We start from the raw sequence: 27,308 nt of genomic DNA, 5'->3' as shown, positions 1-27,308 counted from the left end.
TAATCTGTGGGAGGAATGGAGGGCTGAAGTAGTACCACAGGAACTTAATAGAGACAGGGTCCCTGGTGGCTCCGGAGTTGTCATATTATTCCCTATGTTGTCAGTTCCTAATTATATGTAGACGTGTCTGCATGCGGATATGTACATATGGGTTCAGGTTCCCTCAGAGGACAGAGCCATTGGATCCCTTTGATCTGAAGTCACAGAGTGCCCCAAGCTGCCAGTTCTGGATTTTGAGAACCAAATTCAGGTCCTCTGCAAAAGCAACAAATACTCTTAACCACAGAGCAGTCTTTCCAGCCCCTACATTCATTATGTTTTAAATACCCCTCCGTGTGTGTGTGTGTGTGTGTGTGTGTGTGTATGTGTGTGTGTGTGTGAATACCACCTGTTGTCAAATGAAGATACATAAAGATCATTAGAACAAGAGTTTAGGTTTCATTGGTTTGATGAATCCAATTAACAACAGTGAGTTAATAAGGGTATCAATATCCATGTGGCTCTGGGGTTCAAACCCTGAGTCTTATGCATACTAAAGGGACTCTATCATTGTACCTCCTGATCTGTCCATCATTAATTTTCACTGCAACTCAATTCAAACTACAGAAACAGAAAATCTAAACAAAAGTGATTACAAAGGTAATCTAGGATTTCAGTACAGAATTTAAAATCTATTTTAAAATTTAAATAGAATTCAGTAGAATAAATTTAAATCTATTTTTAAACACACACAACTCAATCAATAAAAGATGAACAATTGAATTAAAAATAAGCAAAGACCAGAATAGATATTTTCCAAAGAAGATATACCAATGGCTAAAATACACCTGAAGAGCTGTACAACATTGCTCATCAAATCAACATCACAAGAAGACATTCAGACTTACTAGGATGGCGAGGACCAAAGAGTCAAATCAGTGTTGGGATGATGTCATAATTCTGAAACTCTGACACATAGCTGATGTGATGTAAAATACTCAGCCATTTGGGAAAGCAGCCTCAGTTTTTCATATAGGTAAACATAGAGCTATCACATGGTAAGCAATTCAACTCCTAGGTTAAAAAAATGTATATCAACATAAAACATGAACTTGAGCTGGGCAGTGGTGATGCTCACTTTTAGGAAGTCAAAGGCCGGTGGAGTTCAAGGCCAATCTGGTCTACAGGACCAGTCCTGGGATAGCTAGGGCTATGCAGAGAAACCCTATCTCAGAAAATCGTGTGTGTGTGTGTGTGTGTGTGTGTGTGTGTGTGTGTGTGTGTTTGTGTGTGTGTGTACATGACTCTTCATAGCAACATTATTCAGAGAAGCAAAAGGGTAGAAACATTTCAGATGTCCAAATAAACATGATCCTGCTACAGCCAGAAAAATTAATGCAGTTCTGACACATGCTAAAATTTGTATGAATCTTGAAAGTATCAGGCCAAGGGAGGGAAGCTGACCTCAAAAGACCACATATTCTGTCATGCCATTCACATGTAGGTCTACAATAGAGAACTCTGTAGAAACAGAGAAACAGAGAGAGGGAGGGAGGGAGGGGGAGAGAGAGAGAGAGAGAGAGAGAGAGAGAGAGAGAGAGAGAGAGAGAGAGAGAGAGAGAAATGATTCCTTTGGGCTCTGCATAGAAGAAATAAGGGAATAAGATGATAGCTACAGGATGAGAGGCTCTTCTTTGACTCCAAACCTGACCTTAATGATGGGTGCATACCTTGTATATATATATCAAAAGGCACTAAGCTTTATCTTTAAAATAGATGTATTTAAGTGTATGTTATATACAAAACTGTATATTTAAAAAATACAGGCACTATTCATGCCAAATATAAAAATAAATCTAGGCCCTCATATGTATACTTATGAAATAATTTTCCGGTGATTGAGCATTGGGGAAACTCGCAGTTCTTTCCTTTGGATGTTGGAGAGAAGTAATCCATTCATTCTTGTATAATGTATAATGAAGCATGTTATACATTCTGTAGAATTCACTGGTTGATATTTTGCATTGTCCACTCATTTGTAACTGTGTAGTGTGTGTGGTGTAAAATATGTGTGTGTGTGTGAAACCTTCCCCATGCTATTTTTGAGACTTTACCCCTCAATGCAAATGTTGATTACACTATCTTATTCAGCCATTGGTACATCAGCATCATTACATACTCAATAGCATGAGTGAAAATTTACTTTTGTACTTAGTTTCATACATTATCTCAGAATTTTATTTATACACACAAAAACAACTTGAAAAAATTAATGATTCACATTATAGCATAGTCCACATGTTTTGGAGAATTTTGTCTCTTGTTAAATCTGAAAGCGCAAGGCCCAGTGAGACCGCGCGGTGGCGCTGCAGGTTAAGGAGACAGAGCTTAGGAACTGCTTCTGCAATTTCCTCTCAGGGCCAGTTTCTCACCACCTAGAAGCAAAAGATGTGCTCTCTTCGGCCAAAGCAAAGGAGGGTGTAAAACTTTAAATTTCCCATCTGGGGGGCTTGATTCCGACGTTCTGGACTGTGAGACAGTGCTGTCATCATCCTGGGCCCAGGAAAAGCTATCAAAAAGCAAACAGGAAAGAGGAAAGAGCCATGGAGCACAAACCGAGACAAAGGCAAGTCCTGATTTTCTTTGTTTTGCTGAGTGTGTCTGAGGCAGGCACGGAACTGGGTCCCTATTCCATAGAGGAAGAAGTGGAGAGGGGTACTTTTGTGGCAAATCTTGGGAAAGATCTGGGGGTGCAGCTGGCAGAGATATCTACCCGCAGGGCTCGGATAATTTCTCAGGAAAACAAAGAGCATTTGCAGCTCAATGTTCAATCTGGAGATTTGCTCATAAATGAGAAACTAGATCGAGAGGAGCTATGTGGCTCTACTGAGCCTTGTGCTCTTCATTTCCAAGTGCTAATGGAAAACCCTTTAGAGGTATTTCAGGCTGAACTGAGAGTGAAGGACATAAATGACCATTCTCCGGTGTTCAGTGAAAAAGAGATGGTACTGAGAATACCAGAAAACAGTCCTCTGGGAAGTACATTCCCTTTAAACAATGCTCTGGACTCAGACGTGGAAATTAACAACATTCAGAGCTATAAGGTCAGCTCGAACCCTCGTTTCCTGGCTGTAACCCGCAACCGCAGTGATGGCAGGAAGTACCCAGAGCTGGTGCTGGAGAAAGAACTGGATCGCGAGGAGGAGCCTGAGCTAAGGTTAACACTCACAGCCTGGGATGGTGGCTCTCCTCCCCGGTCTGGGATGGCACGGGTTCTCATTGAAGTAGTGGACATCAATGATAATGCACCCGAGTTTCAGCAACCAACGTACCAAGTGCAAATTCCGGAGAACCGCCCCACGGGGTCCCTGGTAGTCACAGTCTCAGCCAATGACTTAGACAGCGGAGATAATGGGAAAGTGTTGTATGCACTTTCTCAGCCTTCAGAAGATGTCAGCAAGACGTTAGAAGTAAATCCAGTAACAGGGGAAATTCGGCTGCGAAAAGAGGTAGATTTTGAAACAATTCCCTCTTATGAAGTGGATATTAAGGCCACGGATGGGGGAGGTCTCGCGGGAAAATGCACTCTGCTCCTGCAGGTAGTGGACGTGAATGATAATCCCCCAGAAGTGATGCTGTCTGCACTTACCAGCCAAGTTCCAGAAAACTCGCCGGATGAGGTAGTTGCTGTTTTCAGTGTTAGAGATCCTGACACAGGGAAGAATGGGAAGGTGATTTCCTCCATCCAGGAGGACATTCCCTTCCTTCTAAAACCTTCAGGAAAGAACTTTTACACTTTAATAACGAAGAGAGCGCTTGATAGGGAAGAAAGAGAACAATACACCATCACCATCACAGTTACCGACCTGGGCACACCCAGGCTCACAACCCAGCACACCATAACTGTGCAGGTCTCAGACGTCAACGACAATGCCCCCAACTTCACACAAACCTCCTACACCCTGTTTGTCCAGGAGAACAACAGCCCGGCCCTGCACATAGGCACCATCAGTGCCACAGACTCAGACTCAGGCTCCAATGCCCACATCACCTACTCCCTGCTGCCCACCCATGACCCGCAGCTGGCTCTCTCCTCGCTCATCTCCATCAATGCAGACAATGGGCAGCTCTTCGCGCTCAGAGCTCTGGACTATGAGACCCTGCAGACCTTTGAGTTCCACGTGCGCGCCACAGACCAAGGATCGCCAGCCCTCAGCAGCCAGGCCCTGGTGCGTGTGCTTGTGCTGGATGCCAATGATAATGCGCCCTTCGTGCTCTACCCTCTGCAGAACGCCTCTGCACCTTGCACTGAGCTGCTGCCCAGGGCAGCAGAGCCAGGCTACCTGGTCACCAAGGTGGTGGCTGTTGACCGCGACTCTGGCCAGAATGCCTGGCTGTCATTCCAGCTGCTCAAGGCTACGGAGCCAGGGCTGTTCAGTGTGTGGGCTCACAATGGTGAGGTGCGCATATCCAGACTGCTGAGTGAGCGTGATGCTCCCAAGCACAGGCTGCTGCTGCTGGTCAAGGACAATGGCAATCCTCAGAGGTCTGCCAGTGTCACTCTGCAGGTGCTGGTGGTGGATGGCTTCTCCCAGCCCTACCTGCCTCTGCCAGAGGGTGGCGCGCGACCCCACACTGGAGGAAGACTCCCCTCACGCTGTACCTGGTCATTGCTTTGGCTTCTGTGTCTTCGCTCTTCCTCTTGTCTGTGCTGCTGTTCGTGGGAGTAAAGCTGTGCAGGAGGGCCAGGACGGCCTCGCTGGGTGGCTGCTCTGTTCCTGAGGGCCACTTTCCTGGTCACCTGGTGGATATCAGTGGAGCAGGGACTCTGTCCCAGAGCTACCAGTATGAGGTATGTCTGATGGGCGATTCTTCTGGGACCAGCGACTTCAAATTCTTGCAGCCAGTTCACCCTAGCTCCCTGCCCCAGTGCTCTGGGAAAGAAATAGTGGAAAATTCTACTCTCCGCAATAGTTTGGGATTTAATCATTATTAGAAAGCTACTTAATAGATATTTACTTCCCAACATCATCTTGTTGATTAAATTCTGTATACTTGTTAGTAACAACAACTTTGATTTTCCATTTACTCATCACTTTTCAGGTTTATGCTTAATGTCGTAGTGTTGGTTTTACTCTTATTTATCACATAGAATTTCTTCATATGAGCCCAGTAAATAAAAAAAGCTTTATCTGCACAGTTAAAGTGACTGCTAAAACTTTCCTATCACTTTGCTTTTGTTGACCTCATTAGTTCTGCACATTTCATGTCAATGTTCTGTTCCTAGGCTTCTTGAATTATTAAAATATTGTGCTGCTCATTATGTACATATATACTACCTGGTACTTCTGCATTTCCTTTCTATGCTGGCTGTCTTGTTTATTAGTCCTTGGTTTTAATTACATATAATACTTGTCTTTTGCCGTGCAACCATTTTAGAATTCTAAATTTCTTTGTTTGTATATCTTGATTTGAAATGAATTTCTGTTGTAAGTAATAGAAATATCTATTCAATCTGAAAACAAACATGTTGTAAGTTATTGAGTTTGTGTAGATGTGTCTAAATTTAAGGGTGTGACGGCAAATTTTGTCATTCTAAGGCATCAAATAGAAGCATTTAATAATTCATTTTAATTCTGCATGGGAACCTTAGAGATAGACTTTGAGTTTCCAATGGCTTACAATCCAGTCGCATTCTGTAGAATAAACAGTGTATGTATATCACCAAGTAGATGTTGTGAATTTTCTATGCTGTGACTTTTCTATGCAGCAGAGCTGGGGTTTGAGGCACTATCTAATCTTTTTTTTTATGTATACACCCTAAGGTTTAATCTATGTAGTTTGCTCATAGTGAGAACCATAGATCATTCTAGGCTTTTGAATAAAATTCTTTGTAAGGAACATATTTTATTGATACATCCTTGCTTCCAACATCAATAAGATATGTGTTAGTCATAGTATTGGTCTTTTATTTAATGCACAGTAGTTATGTCATATTAGATTTCATTAAGAGGGTCACTTAAACAAAGGTGGGGCTTTTGTTCAACTATATAGATGGTGGCTATTATAAGAAAATAAATACAAATTAAAGGAAAGGAACAGTTTCAAAGTGTTAAGTGAAATAATATGATTTTCAGATGGTAGGGACTAGTGGACATTGGCTGTTTCTTGTCCTCTTCATAGTTCATTTGTGTGCACTTTGATTCAATAAACATTAGTGACTGAATGACTTGCCAAAGACACAGTTTCCATCCCATATATGTCACCTATTGAAGGGGTGGGGGGAGGTTTATGAAGCTGGAAGCAGTGCTATTTACATAATAAATACAAGTCACAATAGTACACATTCTGTGTCACAGGGGACGGATGGCATGATGGCTCAGTTCTGGATGCAGAGTAGCACTTCTCTTAAAGGAATGTGATACAGAGTGTGAATAAGATTTCTGGAGAATGTGTGAATCATTTCTTTTGCCCGTTTCCTGTGCTCCTGCGCACAGGAATTGTGGAATATGTTGTCAAAAGACGTGCTGACAATTTTTCTTTGCTTGCATGAGCCTGTGCCAGGGATGAAAGGACTGGCATGGAGTTCAATCTAGCAGTGAAACAACTTTACCACTACAAACCTATTCAAATGTCAGAATTTTAACTTTCCCATGAAGCTGTGAAGAATCAGTATGAAGGTATCTCTATCTCAGCATTACATTCACAAAACAAACAAAATGAAAAAATTAAAACAAGCGACTGTACACATAAAACTAGGAAATAGCGTTTTCAATCTGTTCGTGGCCACATGGTGGCGCTGCAGGCTAAAGAGACATGAGGAAAATTAACTGAGGCTGCACCAGAAGTCACTAACCAAAGAAGGAAAATCCTGACCACTGGGAGAAAAGCTGAGGCTCCTCAAGACTGAGAAAGGGAAAAGAAATCCTGGACACTTCCAGTTAAGTGGAACATCTAAGGTTTATAACCGCTGGGAGCTGTGGCTGGGCCTGCAGTGAGGAAATAAGAAACAATGGCAGCTAGAGGGTCACGCTTCTCCCGACAAAGGCAAGTGCTATTTCTGTTTCTGTTCGGGGGTCTGTGTTCGGCAGGTTCTATGTTTGGACCTTATTCAGTAACTGAGGAAACAGAAAGGGGATCATTTGTGGCGAATCTGGCAGAGGATCTGGGGCTAGAGGTGGAAACCCTGGCTGCAAAGAGAACTAGGGTGGCATCTGATGACAACAAGCAGCATTTGCTCCTGGATTTTCACACTGGAAATTTGCTCACAAATGAGAAACTGGATCGAGAGAAGCTGTGTGGCTCCACAGAGCCCTGCATACTGTATTTCCAAATTTTAATGGATAACCCCTTTCAGATTTACCGGGCTGAGCTGAGAATCGTGGATATAAATGACCACTCACCCTCATTCCAGGACAAAGAGATGATTTTAAAAATACTAGAAAACACAGCTGTAGGAACAGCATTTCGCTTAGAGAGAGCACTAGACTCAGATGGAGGACGTAATGGCATCCAAAACTATACCATCAGCCCCAATTCTGTTTTTCATATTGCAATTCATGGCAATGATGAAGGGATGATATATCCAGAGCTTGTGCTAGATAAGCCTCTAGATTGGGAGGAGGAGCAGGAGTTCAGTTTAACACTCACAGCATTTGATGGAGGGACTCCACCCAGGTCCGGAACAGCCACTATACAAATTCTGGTCATGGACATCAATGATAATGCCCCACAGTTTTCCCAGGAACTTTATCAAACCCAGGCTCCAGAAAATAGCCCAATAGGACTTCCTATTGTTAAAGTCTCTGCAGAAGATGTTGATTCAGGAGTCAATGCAGAAGTATCCTATTCATTTTTTGATGCCTCCGAAGATATTCGAGAAACCTTTCAAATCAACCCTGTCTCTGGGGAAATCGTGCTCAAAGCCGTGCTTGATTATGAGATGGTGAAGTCCTATAAGTTAAATATACAGGCAGCTGATGGTGGGGGCCTTTCTGCTAGATGTACGGTTTTAGTTCATGTTTTAGACATTAATGACAACCCTCCTGAACTGACCATATCATCACTTGTCAATGAAGTTGTTGAAAACTCCCCCGAAACTGTGCTGGCAGTTTTTAGGATTAACGACAGAGACTCTGGAGAAAATGGAAAGACCGTTTGCTATATTCAAGAAAATCTGCCCTTCGATCTAAGACGGTCTGTAGATAATTTTTACATCCTGATGACAGAAGGAGCTCTGGACAGAGAGAGCAGAGCTGAGTACAACATCACCATCACAGTTACCGACCTGGGCACACCCAGACTCACAACACAGCACACCATAACAGTGCAGGTCTCAGACGTCAACGACAACGCCCCCAACTTCACACAAACCTCCTACACCCTGTTTGTCCAGGAGAACAACAGCCCCGCCCTGCACATAGGCACCATCAGCGCCACAGATTCGGACTCAGGCTCCAATGCCCACATCACCTACTCGCTGCTGCCCACCCATGACCCGCAGCTGGCCCTCTCCTCGCTCATCTCCATCAATGCAGACAATGGGCAGCTGTTCGCGCTCAGGGCGCTGGACTATGAGACCTTGCAGACCTTCGAGTTCCACGTGCGCGCCACAGACCAAGGCTTGCCAGCGCTCAGCAGCCAGGTGCTGGTGCAAGTGTTGGTTTTGGACTCCAACGACAATGAACCCTTTGTGCTCTACCCTCAGCAGAACGCCTCTGCACCCTGCATGGAGCTGCTGCCCAGGGCGGCAGAGACAGGCTACCTGGTCACCAAGGTGGTGGCTGTGGACCGTGACTCTGGCCAGAATGCATGGTTGTCATTCCAGCTGCTCAAGGCTACGGAGCCTGGGCTATTCACCGTGTGGGCTCACAATGGCGAGGTGCGCACCTCCAGGCTGCTGAGTGAGCGCGATGCTCCCAAGCACAGGCTGCTGCTGCTGGTCAAAGACAATGGCGATCCTCAGAGGTCTGCCAGTGTCACTCTGCATGTGCTGGTGGTGGATGGCTTCTCTCAGCCCTACCTGCCTCTGCCCGAGGTAGCGAGTGACTCTGCCCAGGATGAGGATGAGCTCACTCTGTACCTGGTCATTGCCTTGGCGTGTGTCTCTTTACTATTCCTCTTGTCTGTGTTACTGTTTGTCGGGGTGAGGCTGTGCAAGAGGGTCAGGGCGAAAGCGCTGAGGGACTGCTCTGTCGCTGAAGGACACTTTTCTAGCCACCTGGTGGATGTCAGCGGCATGGGCACCCTGTCCCAAAGCTACCAATATGAGGTGTGTCTGATGGGAGGCTCAGGTGATACCAGTGATTTCAAGTTCATGAAACCAATTTACCCTGGTGTTCATTCTCATGGTTCCCAGATCAATGCTGATGAAAAGCCCACATTTTGAAGTCTCTAATTTTGCGTAAGGTTTCATCCCATTTAATGGATGTATGATACAGCCATAGGAGTACTAGTTTAGATGGGCAGTAGTTTCGACCCAGCACAACACAGCAGAACTTCATTTTCAACTTCCAAGTAGGTTACATATAAATTTTTCAGTGTTTTTTCATTAGTGATATTTTTTAGTGGAGTATGTACCACTTTAAGTCTGAGGTTTTCATCCTTTCATAGCACACAATAATTTGTTGTCATTTCCCATTACAGAAAATTGAGATTTGGGTTTTTTGTCTTGTCTCCTTTTGTTGCTAATCATTAACCCCAAGCCTTTTGCATGCTAAGCAAATGGTATATCATTGAGATCTATCTCTAACTAGTAACTATTTTTAAAAAGTACAGGATTTTTAACTCTCTTTGACTTTGTTTTTTGCCAATTTCATGCATCTATGTTGTGCATTTTGTTTCTTATAACCTCCTCCATCTTCCTGCAATGCCTATTATTTCCCTTTGTTTATGATTTTGAGTATTCTGGTAATTCTTGTGTTAGCATACTAATTAATGAGTGTCTGCAAACATAGGTCATTCATCTCTACCCTCTGCTCTTCCCCTGCTTCCCTTCCTTTTCCCTGCAAGTCTCCCATTCAGCTTTCTTGACACAGCTGTTTCATTGCCCTTCTTGCTCACCTTCCCCAAGAGCTCTTTTTGGTGCTCATTCTTGCTGACATATAAAACAGATTGTGTCATATAATGCAAATACAAGGTAATAGTCTGCATAAAAATCAACATAAATTTGAACACATTTAAAGTTTGTGTGGCAATACTTATGGGCTGTTGGAAAGATACTTTTTATTTTATATTGGAACTTAAAGAATTGTCAAATTTTAAAATTGAAATAAATTAAAGGTTATAGAGAAAACATTTTTTTTTCATCTCCAGTCACTTTCTACACAGTTGTTCCTCAAATCTGTTCTACTTCAGGTGATATGTTTAGACTGCTTTATCTTCATAATTAACTTTTCTGTGTTACCCACTCAGTGCAAAAGGATTTACAGTTCTTATTTCCCATTAATAGACACGCACACAAGAATTGTGGATTTCCCTTTTCCTAGTTTCCTGGTATAATTGTCAGAAAATGTCAGTTTTGTTTCTGTGGGTTCCAAGGCCTCATAGATGAGTACCATCCATGAAACTAATATTAATATCACCCAGCTAGGTCTCTTATGTGTGCAGACTTAGTAATGCAGCATTATTACATTTCTTTTCTTGGAAGTATCTTTCCCAGAGTTGATGGCTGCTGTTTTAGATTTGGCTAAATATCTATTTAATACTACTGATTTTTCTGCCTCTCTCTTTCCAGGCCAAAGTAGAGGGTTACCATAGGGTGTATCCTCCATTCTTTCTACTGATTTTTCACATGATGGTCCTCTTGATTAACGTTTTTGCCTTCAAATATTCAAATATAAGATACAAACTATTTGTGCTTATTTCCTACAGAGTTTTCATTCATAGCTCTTTTTCATTTAGACTGTTTACCTTATGGCTGTCATGCTTTTTATTATTTTTATTTAATTAATCTGTTTTATATTTTACCTGCCAACCACAGTTCCCCTTCCCTCCTGTCCTCCCATTCCATCCCCCACAAACTGCCCTCTACCCCTTCCCCATCCACTCCTCCCTTCAGAAAGTGTCAGGCCTCACATGGACTTGAAGAAAGCCTGCCAGATCAAATTAAGGTAGGACTGAGTTCCTCTCCCTGCATAAAGGCTGAGAGAGTTGATTCAGCATGGGGAACAGGTTGCCAAAAGCCAGTTAGTCATCTCCAGGGGCAGGTCCTGATCTCACTGCTAGGAGCCTTACAAGCAGGCCAAGCTACATAACTGTCATACACACACACATACACACATGCATGCACACACGCACACACACACGCATGCGTGCACACGCACACGCGCAAGGCACACATAGGCAGGCATGCACGCATGCACACAGAGGGTAGGTCTCATGCAAGCTCCCTAACTGTTGGTCCAGGATCCATGTTCTCCCACTAACTCAGGTCAGCTGTCTCTGTGAATTCCTCCATCATGACCTGAAGCCCCCTGGCTCATAAAATCCCTCCTCCCTTTCTTCAGGAGGACTCCAGGAGCTAGGCCCAGTATATCTGCTTCCATCAGTTACTGGGCAATGGCTCTCTGGTGACAGTTAAGGTAGTCACCAATCTGATTACAGTAAATGGCCAGTCAAGGTACCCTCTCCACAAGGATGACCTCAGCTAATACCACGAGCAATAGCAGAGAGGTTATCGTGCTTTTAATGCTTGTCCCATACTGCCCACCTTTTATAGACTCCAGTATCATTTCTGAGTTTACTTTCTTAATTGGTTGGAATGCAATTTCATTAAAATAGATGCAACTTTTGGTAATTTACATAGTGAAGCAGTCTTTTCGTTTGATTGATAGTTTGACTGGGTATAAAAGTATAATTTGAAAAATTTCCCTCAGAATTAAAAAGCACTTTTTTTTTCTTAATTTTGTGGACTTACCTTTCACAAATTCTACTCTAAACTGTATCTCATTTACTGCAATATTTTCCCCTTTCATTCTGGAGGTGTTGGAAATACCATAACAGGAACCATTTATGTGTTAACACTTTCACAAGAACATATACTGTCAATGTTCAGATTCTCAGTTCAAAAACAATTCAATTTTAGTTTGCTGTAATTTATCTCCTACTAATTTTCTAAAACTTTTTATTAAATATTTTATGTAAGCTTTCCCCTTTTTGGCAAATAAACACTTCTAGAACCTTTTCGGTTCTTCTAATTTTTAAAAAAATATTTGTTGGAAATGTAATATGTGTTATTATCTGTAATTTTTCCTCTTAGAATATATTACAAGGACATACTTGTACAGCATTATTAACATTACATAGCCATTTTAAAAATTAGGAGTGAGTCAGGGTAGTTGACGAAATTTACCAAATTATATAGTTTGTACAGGACATTTAAATCCCCTAATCTATTCTGTTTTCTTTTTTACCTCTTGAAGCAGGTTCTCAAATATTAGTGCAGGGTAGCCTCAAATATGAAATCTTTGTGTCTCTTCTTCTTGAGTATTGGGACTACAGGTAGTATGTAGTAAGTGTATCAGTAAGTATCAGTAAGTGTAAGAATTTATTTGTGTTTTCATGATTTCCAGGTTAGAATTCAGGACTATCCATGGAGTGAGATTATGTGTCCTTGATAGATCTTGTGTTCTACACTCTGAGAACATTGCTACAAAAGAGACTTGAAATCTCACTATGCAAAACTCTAAAGTTCTACTATCCTTTAGTTTAACGTCACATTTTTGTTCAGCATGACTTGTATCAAAGACTAGAAAAAGTGTGCTAATATCTCCAAATCAAGTATCCATTCTCTAACTTGATTAACTTTTCTCTCTGTAGACACAGAACAGAGAATTCAACACTGTAAATACTAATAATACAGTCTCCATCTCATGATTAACTTTAACCTTCCAGTTTCTAGAGTGTTAATGGTGTTCTGGGAGACAAACATTTAATTGCCCTATCTCCAGGGATGATTTTTTAGCCATTTCCAGGAACGTCATCCATCTGCTTTCTGTCATTAAACACATCTGTGCTGTCCTTTTTGCATTTTAATTTTGTGAGTTCTCAATATTATTACTTTCCTATCAGCTTTTAGGTATTTAGGATAACTGCATATTACCAGCACACATACCTTTCGGTTTTTATCTTTTGTGCTGGTTTCTTTTTCAACCATAGTTAGAACTTAAATTTTTAAAGATTCAACTTAAACAGCATTTTTCAACTCCAACTATCCCATCCATTCCTGGATGCTTTTAAACTTTCAATCGTAAACATCATTGATGAGCTTCTAGCATCTACTTCCAACAGTCTCCTCCTTCAGTAGCAATCATAAACTCCAGTTAAGGATACCCACCAAATTTCAGAGATGATGCTTGTTAAGGTTAAACAAGCAAAGGGCAGGTTTTTAGGCTCTATGACTAAAAGCTATCCTTATGATGCTTTATTCACATAACCATATGTTTTGTCACTACTCAGACATGGCATGAATTGGTTTCATCAGAGGTTAAATTTTTGCTCTCTTTAGGAAAGCAAATCTCTAACTTTTCTCCATGAACTTCTGTGTATTGTTGGGAGAATATTTTGGGAACCTGGCAGAGGTCAGAATTAGGAGTAAGAATGTGCTTTACACAAAACAGCATGTCTGTCTATCACTTACTGAATTTTTGTCACTTGCAAGAAACTGGAACAAAACTATGAATTTATATAATATGTTCCTTAACGTGTACCATCTACTGGCTCATTCAGTTTCGTAACCCTACGAGAACCTCTTGAAACTTTCCATGGACGCTTTTTCTTTCCCTTTCCAACTGCGAAAGGCCTGGTAGGAAGGGATGTATTAAACTTAACAATATTCCTGAGATACTTAACAAATGCTTTTAAACAAGTACTAACATCACCATGTGCAATAGAGGAACACTAATGAAAAATACACTAGTAACCGCATAAACAATAAATGTTTGTTTCTGGGGGACATTCGATGCAAATGGAATTTAAGTAGCATTCATCAAACTGTGAAAATCGGAGAAAACACATGGTGGCGCTGCAGGATAATGCTACTGAAAAGAAATTACATTAAATGCTGCAGACACTCAGCCCCAGTGAGCACGGAAAACTAGGAAGAAATAACAAGTCATGGAGGTGCTACCAAGAAACGGTTTATCCTTCGGATTCTGAGGATCCTGTGGACAAATAAAAGGGCACATTTTACAGAACTGCGTGGTGGAGCAGAAGTGATTCTTTCAAAAGCGTGCTGGAAAGGAGTAATGGAGAACCCACAGGAAAGCTGTCTGCAGACCAGGCAAGCAAGGCAAGTCCTGCTTCTCTTTGTTTTGCTGGGAATAGCTCAAGCACACGGTAGGCCTGGGAGACTTTCTGTGGTGGAGGAGACGCTGAGTGGGGCCTTAGTAGTCAATCTGGTAAAGGACCTGGGGCTTGAGTTGGGTGAACTGTCTTCACGCGGGGCTCAAGTGGTCTCTAAAGATAACAAACTGCCTTTGCAATTGAACATAAATTCAGGAGATTTGCTCCTAAGTGAACCTCTAGACAGGGAGGTGCTGTGTGGCTCCTCCGAGTTCTGCATGCTGCATTTCCAGGTGTTAATGAAAAATCCCTTACAGATTTTGCAAGTTGAGTTGGAGGTCAAGGATATCAATGACAACTCCCCAGTATTCTTGGAAAAGGAAATGGTTCTAGAAATCCCAGAGAATAGCCCTGTTGGTGCTGTGTTCTTACTAGAAAGTGCGACAGATTTAGATGTAGGAACCAATGCTGTGAAAAATTATGTGATAAGCCAGAACTCCCATTTTCATGTTACAATGAGAGTTAATCCTGATGGCAAGATATATCCAGAGTTAGTTTTGGACAAGGCACTGGATTACGAGGGAGCAGCCTGAGCACAGTCTCATCCTCACTGCTTTGGATGGTGGGACTCCACCCAGGTCTGGGACTGCCTTGGTTCGGGTGGAAGTCATAGATATTAATGACAACTCCCCGAGTTTGAGCACATGTTCTATGAAGTGAAGATTCCAGAAAATAACATCCTTGGCTCACTGGTTACCACTGTGTCAGCTTGGGATCTAGACTCCGGAATTAATGGTGAAGTATCCTATGCCTTTTCTCATGCATCAGAGGATATCCAAAAGAAATTTGCAATTAATAAAAACTCTGGAGAAATACGATTAATAGGATATTTGGACTTTGAAACAACTGAATCCTACTCAATAATTGTTAAAGCTACAGATCGGGGAGGACTTTTTGGGAAATCTACAGTAAGAATTCAGGTGATGGATGTTAATGACAATTTTCCTGAAATTGATGTGTCATCATTTACCAGTCCAATCCCAGAAAATACCCCGGATACTTTAGTTATGGTTTTTAGTATCCAAGACAAGGACTCAGGAGAGAACAGCAGAATAGTATGTTCTATTCCGGAGGACCTCCCGTTTGTGCTAAAGTCTTCGATTGAAAATTATTATCACTTAGAAACGGAGGGCTCACTGGACAGAGAAAGCAGAGCTGAGTACAACATCACCATCACGGTCACCGACCTGGGCACACCCAGACTCACAACCCAACACACCATAATTGTGCAGGTGTCTGATGTCAACGACAACGCCCCCGCCTTCACACAAACCTCCTACACCCTATTTGTTCAGGAGAACAACAGCCCCGCCCTGCACATAGGCACCATCAGCGCCACAGATTCAGACTCAGGCTCCAATGCCCACATCACCTACTCGCTGCTGCCCACCCACAACCCACAACTGGCCCTCTCCTCGCTTATCTCCATCAATGCAGACAATGGGCAGCTGTTCGCGCTTAGGGCTCTGGACTATGAGGCCCTGAAGACCTTCGAATTCCAAGTGGGAGCCACAGACCAAGGCTCTCCAGCACTCAGCAGCCAGGCCCTGGTGCGCGTGCTCGTGCTGGACGCCAATGACAATGCGCCCTTTGTGCTCTACCCTCTGCAGAACGCATCGGCACCTTGCACTGAGCTGCTGCCCAGGGCAGCAGAGCCGGGCTACCTGGTCACCAAGGTGGTGGCTGTGGACCGTGACTCTGGCCAGAATGCCTGGCTGTCCTTCCAGCTGCTCAAGGCCACGGAGCCTGGGCTGTTCAGTGTGTGGGCTCACAATGGCGAGGTGCGCACCTCCAGGCTGCTGAGTGAGCGTGATGCTCCCAAGCACAGGCTGCTGCTGCTGGTCAAGGACAATGGCAATCCTCAGAGGTCTGCCAGTGTCACTCTGCATGTGCTGGTGGTGGATGGTTTCTCTCAGCTCTACCTGCCTCTGCCTGAGGTGGCACACAGCCCCACACAGGAAAAAGACGTATTGACTTTGTACTTGGTCATTGCGTTGACGTCTGTGTCTTCGCTCTTCCTCTTGTTTGTGCTATTGTTTGTAGGGGTGAGGCTATGCAGGCGGTCCAGGGCAGCCTCTATGGGTGGCTGCTCTGTTCCTGAGGGACACTTTCCTAGCCATCTGGTGGATGTCAGTGGTGCGGGGACACTGTCCCAGAGCTATCAGTATGAGGTGTGTCTGATGGGAGGTACTGGGACTGATGAGTTCAAATTTCTGAAGCCAATTTCCCCCAATCTACCACACCAGTTCCCTGGGAAAGAAATAGAGGAAAGTCCTACTCTCTACAATAGTTTGGGGTTATTTAGTGACCATAACTGATGGTATATCATATGTATTGCATCTTATGGCTATTCCATTCGATGAGTATTTCTCCCATTTTGCATGATCTTCAAATCTCCTAGTGTTTGCATCTTATTTTGTCCCTCCCACTTTTCAATTTATGTCAGCACTGGTAGTAAGATTGTAGTTTGTTTTGTGGCCAGTTCTCTAGGATGTCCTAACTTGTAACGAATTTTCCTCCTTAACACAAAATCACCCCCATCTGTCTTTTCCAGTTGCACTTTACCTTCACTTTGCTTATGATGAAATAAACAAACCACTTCAGGAACAATTGAAATGTTCAAGTGTACCATTCCTTGACTCCCTTTGTGGGATTTTTCTTGTGTCTTATTATTATGGATGCTATTTTTCAAGTAAGTTTGTTTTTAAAATCACGCTACCTTAGATATTATTTTAAATGTTTGTTACTATTGACTATAGTAATATATTGGAAAATTTATACTATGATACAACCATTAAGCTTTTTGAAAGGGAGACCATAGTGATTCTGGAGATGGCTCAGTGATAGGACTCCAAATAGTTCACAACACAAAATAAACAAGTGGGGACAGTGGTAGTCTATTTAATAATAAGCACATGAATACTGTAGCCACTTGCAGAATCTTGGAATATGAGGTTTTAATTTTACAAATGTTTTACTAATGTCACAAAAACAGAATGTAAGCCAGATGTACAGGTACCTAAAAAATAGTTTGGATAGAATAAAGTAAGCCTGTGAGATAATATATAAATTTGCTCATGTTCTCTCTGAAATAAATGAACATGCACTGAATACTAATTAACATGTAAAAACATGCTGTGTGTGTATTATCCAACATTCAAACCTAACAGGAAGAAATGTTTTGTTCTCAGTACTTAGCCTATTGTGAACTTGAGATTTACTATTTTACTATTGCTTAAACTTCCTGATATGGTCACAAGCCGCTAAGTCAGTCACAAACTCTACTGAAGAGTAGCATCCAAAAAGTTGGTGACCACTTTATTTTGGATGTATGAAAATGTCATACATGTGTAGCACTGAGAGTTTGAAGAGATCATTATTTATATTCTAATTTTAAAAAAATTAAGTTCAACTGACACACAGAGGGGAGTTTATCTTGTGTTGAGAGGGGGGCAGCCTATAATGGCTCTTGCCCTTGATAGTCTGACAACTCTACAGGGAAAAATATAATGGATGGGAGATGAAGTTTCCAATAAGTTTCCTTAAAAGTCTAAAGTCTATACGTATAGGAGGAGGAAAATGTAGATGAGAAAATTAATTATCATGGAAAAGTAGTAAGGCATAAGGGTAATAGTGGGGGGAAGGACTAAGTGATGATGTTTCCAATCCAATCTTCCTCTTGAAGATATTTAACATTGTATATTTTTAAACTAATTTTTAATTAGTTAATTAACATGCCTCGAATGTCCAAGACAATTCAGTATTTATAATTTTTGAATGCTAGAATTTCATTATCAGCCCATTGGTCTATGCATCCAGGCAAAATGTGGATATGGGCTAGTTAAATTTAATTTCCCACTTTAAGAAGTAGAAGTTAAAGCGGGTTTTCTCCTTTAAATGAAAATGTCTTTGTATAGAGAACGAAAATCACAGAATAACAGTAAATCAAAACCAAGTATTAAGATTACCTCCTGTCATTATGGTACTGAGTGGGGGAATAGATTAGTGGAGGACCAATTAAAGCATTATAGCATGCCAGACATGATCCAAAGATTACAGAAGTAAAACAACAACAACAAAAATTAGTACATAATCACTTCACATGCATCAGTGTGTGTGTGTGTGTGTGTGTGTGTGTCTTCTATTACAATTTCAATTCCTATATACTGATCTAAAGAAATAACATGCATCTACACAAAACCATTTACAAACAAATATCCATATTAGTGTTGTACTTAGTACTAAAAAGTTAAACACCCCAAATACACATCAACTGATAACTAGATAAACCAAATAAAGTATTTCCATATAATGAAATTGTTATAAATGAGCAATAAAATAAATGTAATACGATATACACTCTTAGTTACAGTTATATGACTGTGATGAAACACCATGACCAAAACAACTTGGGGAAGACAGGGTTTATTAGGCGTATGCTTCCTCATCAATGTTCATCACTGAAGGAAGTCAGGGCAGGGCCTCAAACAGCATAGGAACCTGGAGGCAAGAGCTGGCACAGAGGCCATTGAGGAGTGCTGCTTACTGGCTTGCTTTCCAAGGCTTGTTCAGCCTTGGAAGGATTTCCTACATTCCTTTGCTTTCACAATCCTCAAACTTCTTAACCAAGGTTGGTTTCCATTTTCCTTGCAACAATTCTTTTGAAAGTGGTATTTTTAAGGGCATAAGAGATGTTTGCATACATTATGTAATGCTATATTACCAAATCAAAGAAAGGCAACTACACACTGCTTTGTAAAAGGCTTCCTCTTTTGTGTAACAGTGTCAATGCAAATGGCTATATAAATAGAGCAGCTTTGCTTCTTGTGGTCCTTCTAGACTTCACTCCAAGTGACTGTTCCAACATTCCCCATGGCAAACTTATAGTCTGTATGGCTGTAACTTCTCACTATCATATCTATATTCTAGATGGCTTTGGGAGAAGATGACTATTTATACCTCTTCTGTCCCAGACAAGAAAGTAGTAAACAAAAACTCTGCTCTCAGTCCATCTGTGAAATTGCCATGGTCAAGGGAGGCGCAAACAGATCAGCTCAGTTGCTGTGATAAAACATAACCAAGGGCAACTTATTTCTAAAAGTGCTTACCTTGAGGCTTATGTTTTTAGAGAGTTAGAGCCCATGATGGTGGAGCAAGTGTCTGGTGGCAGGAACAGCCTGAGAACTCACATCTTGATCTGCAAATTTGAGACAGAGAGAAAATAATGGGAATTTCATGAGTCTTTCTAAGCCTCAAAGTCTGCCCAAAGAGATACTCTTTCTCCAACAATCCATGGCTCCTAATCCTTCCCAAATAATTCCACCAACTGGGGACCAAATATTCAAACATAGGAGTCCAGAGCAGGCAGTATCATTCAAACCACCCACACCATGTGTTTGGACACACATAGAAGCATGGTACATATTTTAGCAGATGTTTTCAGAGTCGTACACAAATACTGCCTTACATACAATGCACAATTTTACTATTTACTTTTTCCTCGAATTCAGATTATTTTCTGATGTTCCTTATTCTCATTTTCTTAAAATTCTGTTTGCCTTTCAAAGACTGATTTTAAACCCTGGGTCTTCTTTGTTTTAATAAAGATGCCTATTTTCCTTTTTTCTGTAAGTGAACATTGGTTCTAGTATTCTGTGTACAAAAATTTTACAAATGCCCATGTATTTCCAAAATAAGAGTAGCACTTCTCCATGACCTACACAAGCACTCACTCGTATATTTTAAAGTATCCCTGGATTATTTACAATACCCAATGCCTGATAACAATGGAAAGTCTTACATACTCAATACAAATGAAATTTTGAGGATATGTTATGCTTTTTTGTTTTTATAATTTTATTGTTTTGGACTTAGGGATTGAATCTGAACCCCAATTAGCATACTGAACACATACCACTTCCAAGCTGCCTCCCTATATTTCGATTATTTTCCCTTAACATCTAGTTACTTCTTTATGTTTAAACCCATTAGTTTCTGTGGTAATGAACTTAGGAGGTAACACTATCAGCATCTTATTTTTAATAGGCAGGGAAACAAAGGTATATAATTTGACCAGGTCTATAGGTAATGAGTGATAGTACCAGGAATATATGTTGACATATTGGTTCCAAAACCTATATTCCCAAATATTACCCATGCCCTAGGTCATAGTTACTTATCTTTTCTATGTTTCCAATATTCTTTACCTATGCATTGTTATATTTTAAATGCTAGCTTATCAATTTTCCAGTTTGGAAGTTGTATAAAACAGATCATCTTATTTGCATCATATCTTCACACACACACACACACACACACACACACACATATATATATATATATACATATATGTAGATATGTGTATATGCATATGTGCACATGTGTTTTTAGATAATGTCCCACTACATAGTCTTCACTGGTATGGAGCTCACTATGTAGACCAGGCAGACCTCAGACTCTTAGAGATGCCCCTGCCTCTGAGTTCTGGGATTAAAGGCATGCACCACTATACCCTAATATTTTATAAATATAAAATCAAGAAATCTAATGCTTCCATGGTTTAAGTTAACTGCTAGCAAAAGTAGTATGTTTTATATTTTTCCTGACTTACATGAGAGAGAGTACAATGTAATGGAGTTACTAGTTATATTATGGACTCATCCCAACAAATATTTACCAGAGAGGAAGTATATATTTGCAACTACTAAAGAGTTGTCTAGAAATAAATATTATTTATTTATTTGGGGGAATTTTAATGATCCTGTTTTGAGTTGGACATTCAAAGAATGAGTTGTTTGATTGGGAGTGTGGACTTTGTTTGGACCCTAATCCAAACAAGCCAACAAGAGACATTTTGTAGAAAAGTAGGAGAGTCCAAAAAGACTGAATTGTAAGTTATATCTAAGAATTATTTCTAAATATGTCAATTATGGTAATAATGTTATAATTATATTTGAAGGGAATTGGTAACTAGAAATAATGAATATTTAGAGATATACATAGTCTATGTGAAACTTACTTTTGAATATTCTAGATAGGTGTATTTACAGATTGATTTGGGAGAAAAATATTAAATGAAAAAATTCACAGAGACACATGGTGGCGCTATAGGATAAGATGAAATAGTGCATAGGCCGCTCTGTGTGTTCTGCCGTCCAGAGGACGAGAGAACAGCCAATTCATTGAGAAAGGCGATATTTCAGGAGATTCACCTACAGAGCTGCCAAGGGATTTTCAATAGAAAAATCGGATCTTCGTCTCTCCAAATTGGGACCAAATTTAATTTTGGAACAAAGGAGGTCAACTGCAGGAACTATGGGAACTAGAAGGACGCTCATTCTGTGGAAAAGGCAAGTCTTGGTTTTCTTTGTTTTGCTGGGATTGTCTTGGGCGAGTACCGACTCTTTGCACTATTCTGTAGAGGAGGAAACAGAAGCTGGCTCTTTTGTGGCTAATCTGGCAAGGGATCTGGGCCTGGGGGTTGCGGAGCTGTCCTCCAGGGAGGCCAGAGTAGTGTCAGATGATAATAAAAAGCATTTACACCTTGATTTGCTGACCGGAGATATGCTCTTGAGTGAGAGACTGGACCGGGAAGAGCTGTGTGGCTCCACCCAGCCCTGCATGATGCCTTTTCAGGTGGTACTGGAAAACCCTCTACAGTTTTATCGAGCTGAGCTGCATGTCAGAGATATAAATGATCACCCCCCCAAGTTCCTGGATAAGGAAATAACTATTAAAATACCAGAAAGTGCAACTATTGGATCCACATTCTTAATGGAGAATGCACAAGATCTGGACATAGGAAGCAACAGTCTACAGGACTACAGCATTGGCCCCAATTCTCATTTCTATGTTAAAAGTCATGATAATGGTAATGGAAAGATATATCCGGAGCTGGTTCTAGACAGAGCTTTAGACCATGAGGAGGAATCTGAGCTTAGATTGACACTTACAGCACTGGATGGTGGGTCTCCACCCAGGTCTGGGACAACATCCATTCTCATAAAGGTATTGGATATCAATGATAATGTTCCTGAGTTTGCCGAGAGTTTATATGAGGTTCAGGTCCCAGAAGACATGCCCATTGGTTCCAGTATTATTGCCATCTCTGCTAAAAGATTTAGATTCAGGAAATTATGGGACAATATCATATTCATTTTTGCATACATCAGAAGTTATTAGAAAAACCTTCGACATCAACCCAGCATCTGGGGAAGTCAACCTGAGGTCATTACTGGATTTTGAAGTAATACAATCCTATTCTGTAAATATCCAAGCAACAGATGGTGGAGGTCTTTCAGCAAAATGCACTCTTTTAGTCAAAGTATTAGATATTAATGACAATGCTCCAGAAGTGACCATGTCATCAATTACAAAGACAATTCCAGAGAATGCTTCCGAGACCCTGGTCGCTCTTTTCAGTGTCCGAGATCAAGACTCTGGGGACAATGGAAAAATTCTTTGCTCTATTGAGGATGACCTTCCATTCATCCTGAAACCCACCTTCAAGAACTTTTTCACTCTACTTACTGAAAAAGCACTGGACAGAGAGAGCAGAGCTGAGTACAACATCACCATCACAGTCACCGACATGGGCACACCCAGGCTCACAACCCAGTACACCATAACAGTGCAGGTGTCTGATGTCAACGACAACGCCCCCGCCTTCACACAAACCTCCTACACCCTGTTTGTCGAGGAGAACAACAGTCCTGCCCTGCACATAGGCACCATCAGTGCCATAGACTCAGACTCAGGCTCCAATGCCCACATCACCTACTCGCTGCTGTCCACCCACGACCGGCAGCTGGCCCTCTCCTCTCTCATTTCCATCAATGCTGACAACGGGCAGCTGTTCACGCTCAGAGCTCTGGACTATGAGGCCCTACAGACTTTCGAGTTCCGCGTGGGAGCCACAGACCAAGGTTCGCCTGCACTCAGCAGCCAAGCGCTGGTGCGCGTGCTCGTGCTGGACGCCAATGACAATGCGCCCTTCGTGCTCTACCCTCTGCAGAATGCCTCTGCTCCCTGCACTGAGCTGCTGCCCAGGGCGGCAGAACCAGGCTACCTGGTCACCAAGGTGGTGGCAGTGGATCGCGACTCTGGCCAGAATGCCTGGCTGTCCTTCCAGCTGCTCAAGGCCACGGAGCCAGGGCTGTTCAGTGTGTGGGCTCACAATGGTGAGGTGCACACCTCCAGGCTGCTGAGTGAGCGCGATGCTCCCAAGCACAGGCTGTTGCTGGTGGTCAAGGACAATGGCAATCCTCAGATGTCTGCCAGTGTCACTCTGCATGTGCTGGTGGTGGATGGCTTCTCTCAGCCCTACCTGCCTCTGCCGGAGGTGGCACAGGAACCCGCACACGACGAAGATGCACTCACGCTGTATCTGGTCATTGCCTTGGCTTCTGTATCTTCTATCTTCCTCTTGTCTGTGCTGTTGTTCGTGGGTGTGAGGCTGTGCAGGAGGACCAGGGCGGCCTCTATGGGTGGTTGCACAGTGCCTGAGCGACACTTTCCTAGCCACCTAGTGGATGTCAGTGGGGCAGGAACCCTGTCCCAGAGCTACCAGTATGAGGTGTGTCTGATGGGAGGTACTGGGACAAATGAATTCAAATTCCTGAAGCCGGTCATCCCCAGTCTTCAACTTCACGAAACCAGTTCTAATATGCAAGAAAAGGAAAACTTTACGGATAGTCTTGGATTTAATATACAATGAAAATCTCCTTTAAAGTCTTAATATTTTTTCTTTTATTAATAGATTGCAGATGCTTTTTTTCTTAGTCTGTAATGAATTTTATATTTTGTTGATGCTGCATGCGTTTTCATTTTTTCTTTTATTAATAGATTGCAGATGCTTTTTTTCTTAGTCTGTAATGGATTTGATGTTTTGTTGGTGCTGCATGCGTTTTCGTTTTTCTCACAGTAGTTTTAAAAATCTTTATGGGGCTACAGTGACGTAAAGAAACAATCTGCACCTTTTGTTTTGTTTGTTTTTGTTGAAGTTATGTGTTAACAGTTCTGCTGTTTATTATGCAAGACACAGAAATGGAAGCGCTGGTTAAAGTATTGAGAGTAAATGTGTTGAGCTGATGTTTACTGTCCCTGGGAGGGAGAAAGGTGAGTAGCGAACTAAAAGGGGGCAAATGTTACCATATACGAGAGTTACTCCAACATACTGTTAAATCCCAGCAAGCAGAGATTTTAAATGCTGCTGCATCTGCTTAGAAGTTATATTGGGTCATTCACAGTATTTTCTATTAGATTTTTTTCATCATAAAAGATGTAAAATGCTATCCCTTCATATGCAGTCGTAGAGCCTTTGTGTCCTAGTATTTTCAAGAATTGATTTCTGTTCATGTGACCTACATTTAATATTAATTGCTCTAGAAAGTTTTCCTTATCTATTTTCTAAAGATGCTTTCTAATTCTCAAAATATTCTATGTCTTGATCCTGCTGTTTTCTCATTTTTAAATACACTATTTTGTTGGCTTGGTTAAAATTGATGATGTTCTACATCATTTATTGCAAAAGCAGATAAGATCATTATCTTGTTCTAAATGAAATAGTTTTCTTTTTTTCCAGAACAGTATAAAAACTTCCTAGGAATTAAAATAAAGATTTTAAAATGATTTATTTTTTATTTTATGTGCATTGATATTTTGTCTGCATGTATGTCTCAGTGAGGGTGGCAAATCCCTGGAATCCCCTGGAATTACAGACAGTTGTGAGCTGCCAAGTGGGTGCTGGGGATTGACTTTGGGCCCCCTGGAAAAGCTACCAGTGCTCTTAATTGCTGAGCCATCTCTCTGGCCCCTGAAATAAAACTTTAAACAGTTAAAAAAGACTTAGATTTACTCATTCTCACCATTAATAAAAGTGAATATAAGCCAAGCATGGAGGCACATATCCATAATCCCAGCCCTTGGCAAGTGGGGGATAGAGAAAAATCAATTCAGCATTGCTTTGGGCTACATAGTGAGAGCTTCCCTTAAATGGAAATAAAGAAGGAAAGAGGGTCGATATGCTGGCATATTTCTATAATCCAGGCACCTGAGAGACTGTGGAATGTAAAGCCAGCCTGAACTCTGAGACACATTCTCAAAAATTAAAAAAACAAGCAGTGGAGAATTAGAATTGGAATCCTGTAACTGGAGGCACGGAGGCAGGAAGCTGTCACAAACTGGCAGGCAGGTGCTATGACATGCTGTGGACATGACATAGCAGGACACCCATGCTATGCAGTGCATTCAATACCAGCTTCTACTACAGAGTGAGATGCCATTTCTAAAGGATCCACTGTGATCTTAAAAACAAGAAGGAAATGTGTAAATATAACGTCTAGTTGTGTGGGCCTAGCAGATAGATATAAAGCCTTGACTTCACTCTCAACTCTCAGCAAAAAAGAGTAAATATGGGAATGTGTGCACACTGAGCATTTTAGATGCCCAAAGTTCAATTTTAATTTTCAGCATGCACAGAAAAGTAACTTTAAAATATTATTAATAATTTTTAATCTCTCTGAGATAGATAGGTCTCTATTTTTGATTGGGAAATGACTCATATTTGACATTGTAAGGTCTAATTTCTGTAGATGGACAGTTCAGTAGAGGAGTATAGACAGATGTTCATAGCTACAATGCAGTGTGGATATATGGCTAACATTAAGTCCAAATATGCATTGACAGGAAGCAATTAGCTATTAAGACACTAGTATATACACTGGGCAGTGGTGGTGCACACACCGAGGCCTGCTCTACAGAATAAATTCCAGGGCAGCCAGGACTGTACAGAAAAACTCTGTCTTGAAAAGAAAAAGACACTGGTAGATTATCAGTTCAAATTTGTTGTTGAAATGTAGACAAATAGATAATTGCAAAGTGTAAATTTTCCTGGGGCCATTTAGAATCTTGGGAAATTAAAACCTTTATGTCAGTGATTTATATAATGGAAACCAAACTACCATATGGAATCATTTGCAGAATCCCTTCTCATTAGTCAGCATGGATCCTTAAAAGCAATATTTGTGAGATAAGAGTAAACTGGAACCACATCAGCCCATGTGTGTTTTAGCCTTGAACTTGACTTTTTAGCCTTAAACTTAATTAACTATCACTGACAGGCTATTTAGGTCCTGATAAAATCAAATGCAGGTTTAATATAAAATAAATTATGACCTAAACCGGGTGGTGTTAGTGCATGCCTTTAATTTCAGCACTCAGGAGGCAGAGGCAGGTGGATCTCTGTGAGTTCTAGCCTAGCCTGGTCTACAGAGCAAGTTTCAGGACAGGCTTCAAAGCTACACAGAGGAACCTTGCCTTGGAAAAAACAAATAGGAAATAAAAGCATAGATTATTCACCCTTTTGCTTTGCATCTTAATGCTCTATACTTGACAACTGCTCACCCTAGGAAACATGAAACTATGAATGAGAGTCAGCAGGAAACAAAACAATGCTAAAGATGCCTGCAAAGAATGTAAAATTATCATCATTATCAGGCAATCCACAATATACTAAAAATGTTAACTGAAATAGAAGTTAACCTGAAAATGTACAAGTAACAAAAAAAAACTGTAAAATATGACAGATGGGGAGCTAAAGAGATTGACTCAGGCATTAAGAGTGGGATTCCATTCCCACTACCCATACCTGTCTGTTCAACTGTACTTCTAGCTCCAGGGAAACTGACTCCCTCTTCTGACCTCTGCCAGCACCTGCACTCACACAGGTATATATCCACATGCAGACACATCAACACTAACATGACATCTTCGATAAGGACAAAATTAAACTTCCATAATGTAAAACACATTAATCAAAATTTAAAACAGTATAGAAAACAATAAAAACACAGCAAAATGTTTAGCCACATAAAAGATGTTCAAATACAATTCATACATATGTAACTCAAAATGTTAATACAATGAAAACACAAGAGGAGATTATTGAAAACACAGGCAGAGTAAAAGGGACATACAAAGAGAGAGAT

General features: G+C 41.3%; 4 protein-coding genes across 4 annotated transcripts in view; all 4 read left to right on the top strand.

Annotated features, from left to right (window-relative positions):
- The window catches only part of LOC127214096 (protocadherin beta-14-like), a 50,411-nt gene extending 26,352 nt beyond the window's left edge, over positions 1-24,059 (top strand). The window contains 2 exon segments of the mRNA XM_051174432.1: positions 8,861-9,016; positions 23,663-24,059. Coding sequence (XP_051030389.1) covers positions 8,861-9,016; positions 23,663-24,037 — 531 coding nt within the window. The 3' untranslated portion in view covers positions 24,038-24,059.
- Positions 2,574-5,042, top strand: LOC127214122 (protocadherin beta-16-like). Its single transcript, XM_051174467.1, is given in 3 exon segments — positions 2,574-4,595; positions 4,597-4,629; positions 4,631-5,042. Coding segments are annotated over 3 exon segments (2,391 nt in total). The 5' UTR covers positions 2,574-2,582; the 3' UTR covers positions 4,976-5,042.
- Positions 13,938-16,932, top strand: LOC127214107 (protocadherin beta-11-like). The gene is given in 3 exon segments (XM_051174442.1): positions 13,938-14,843; positions 14,845-14,947; positions 14,950-16,932. Coding segments are annotated over 3 exon segments (2,412 nt in total). The 5' UTR covers positions 13,938-14,225; the 3' UTR covers positions 16,641-16,932.
- LOC127214139 (protocadherin beta-14-like) lies at positions 21,528-23,528 on the top strand. The gene is given in 3 exon segments (XM_051174506.1): positions 21,528-22,434; positions 22,436-23,374; positions 23,412-23,528. Coding segments are annotated over 3 exon segments (1,854 nt in total). The 5' UTR covers positions 21,528-21,636.
- Positions 24,060-27,308: the final 3,249 nt, after the last annotated feature.

This window comes from Phodopus roborovskii, unplaced genomic scaffold, assembly GCF_943737965.1.
Source record: "Phodopus roborovskii unplaced genomic scaffold, PHOROB, whole genome shotgun sequence".
Classification (NCBI taxonomy): domain Eukaryota; kingdom Metazoa; phylum Chordata; class Mammalia; order Rodentia; family Cricetidae; genus Phodopus; species Phodopus roborovskii.
This window is presented reverse-complemented; position numbering and strand designations above follow the sequence as displayed.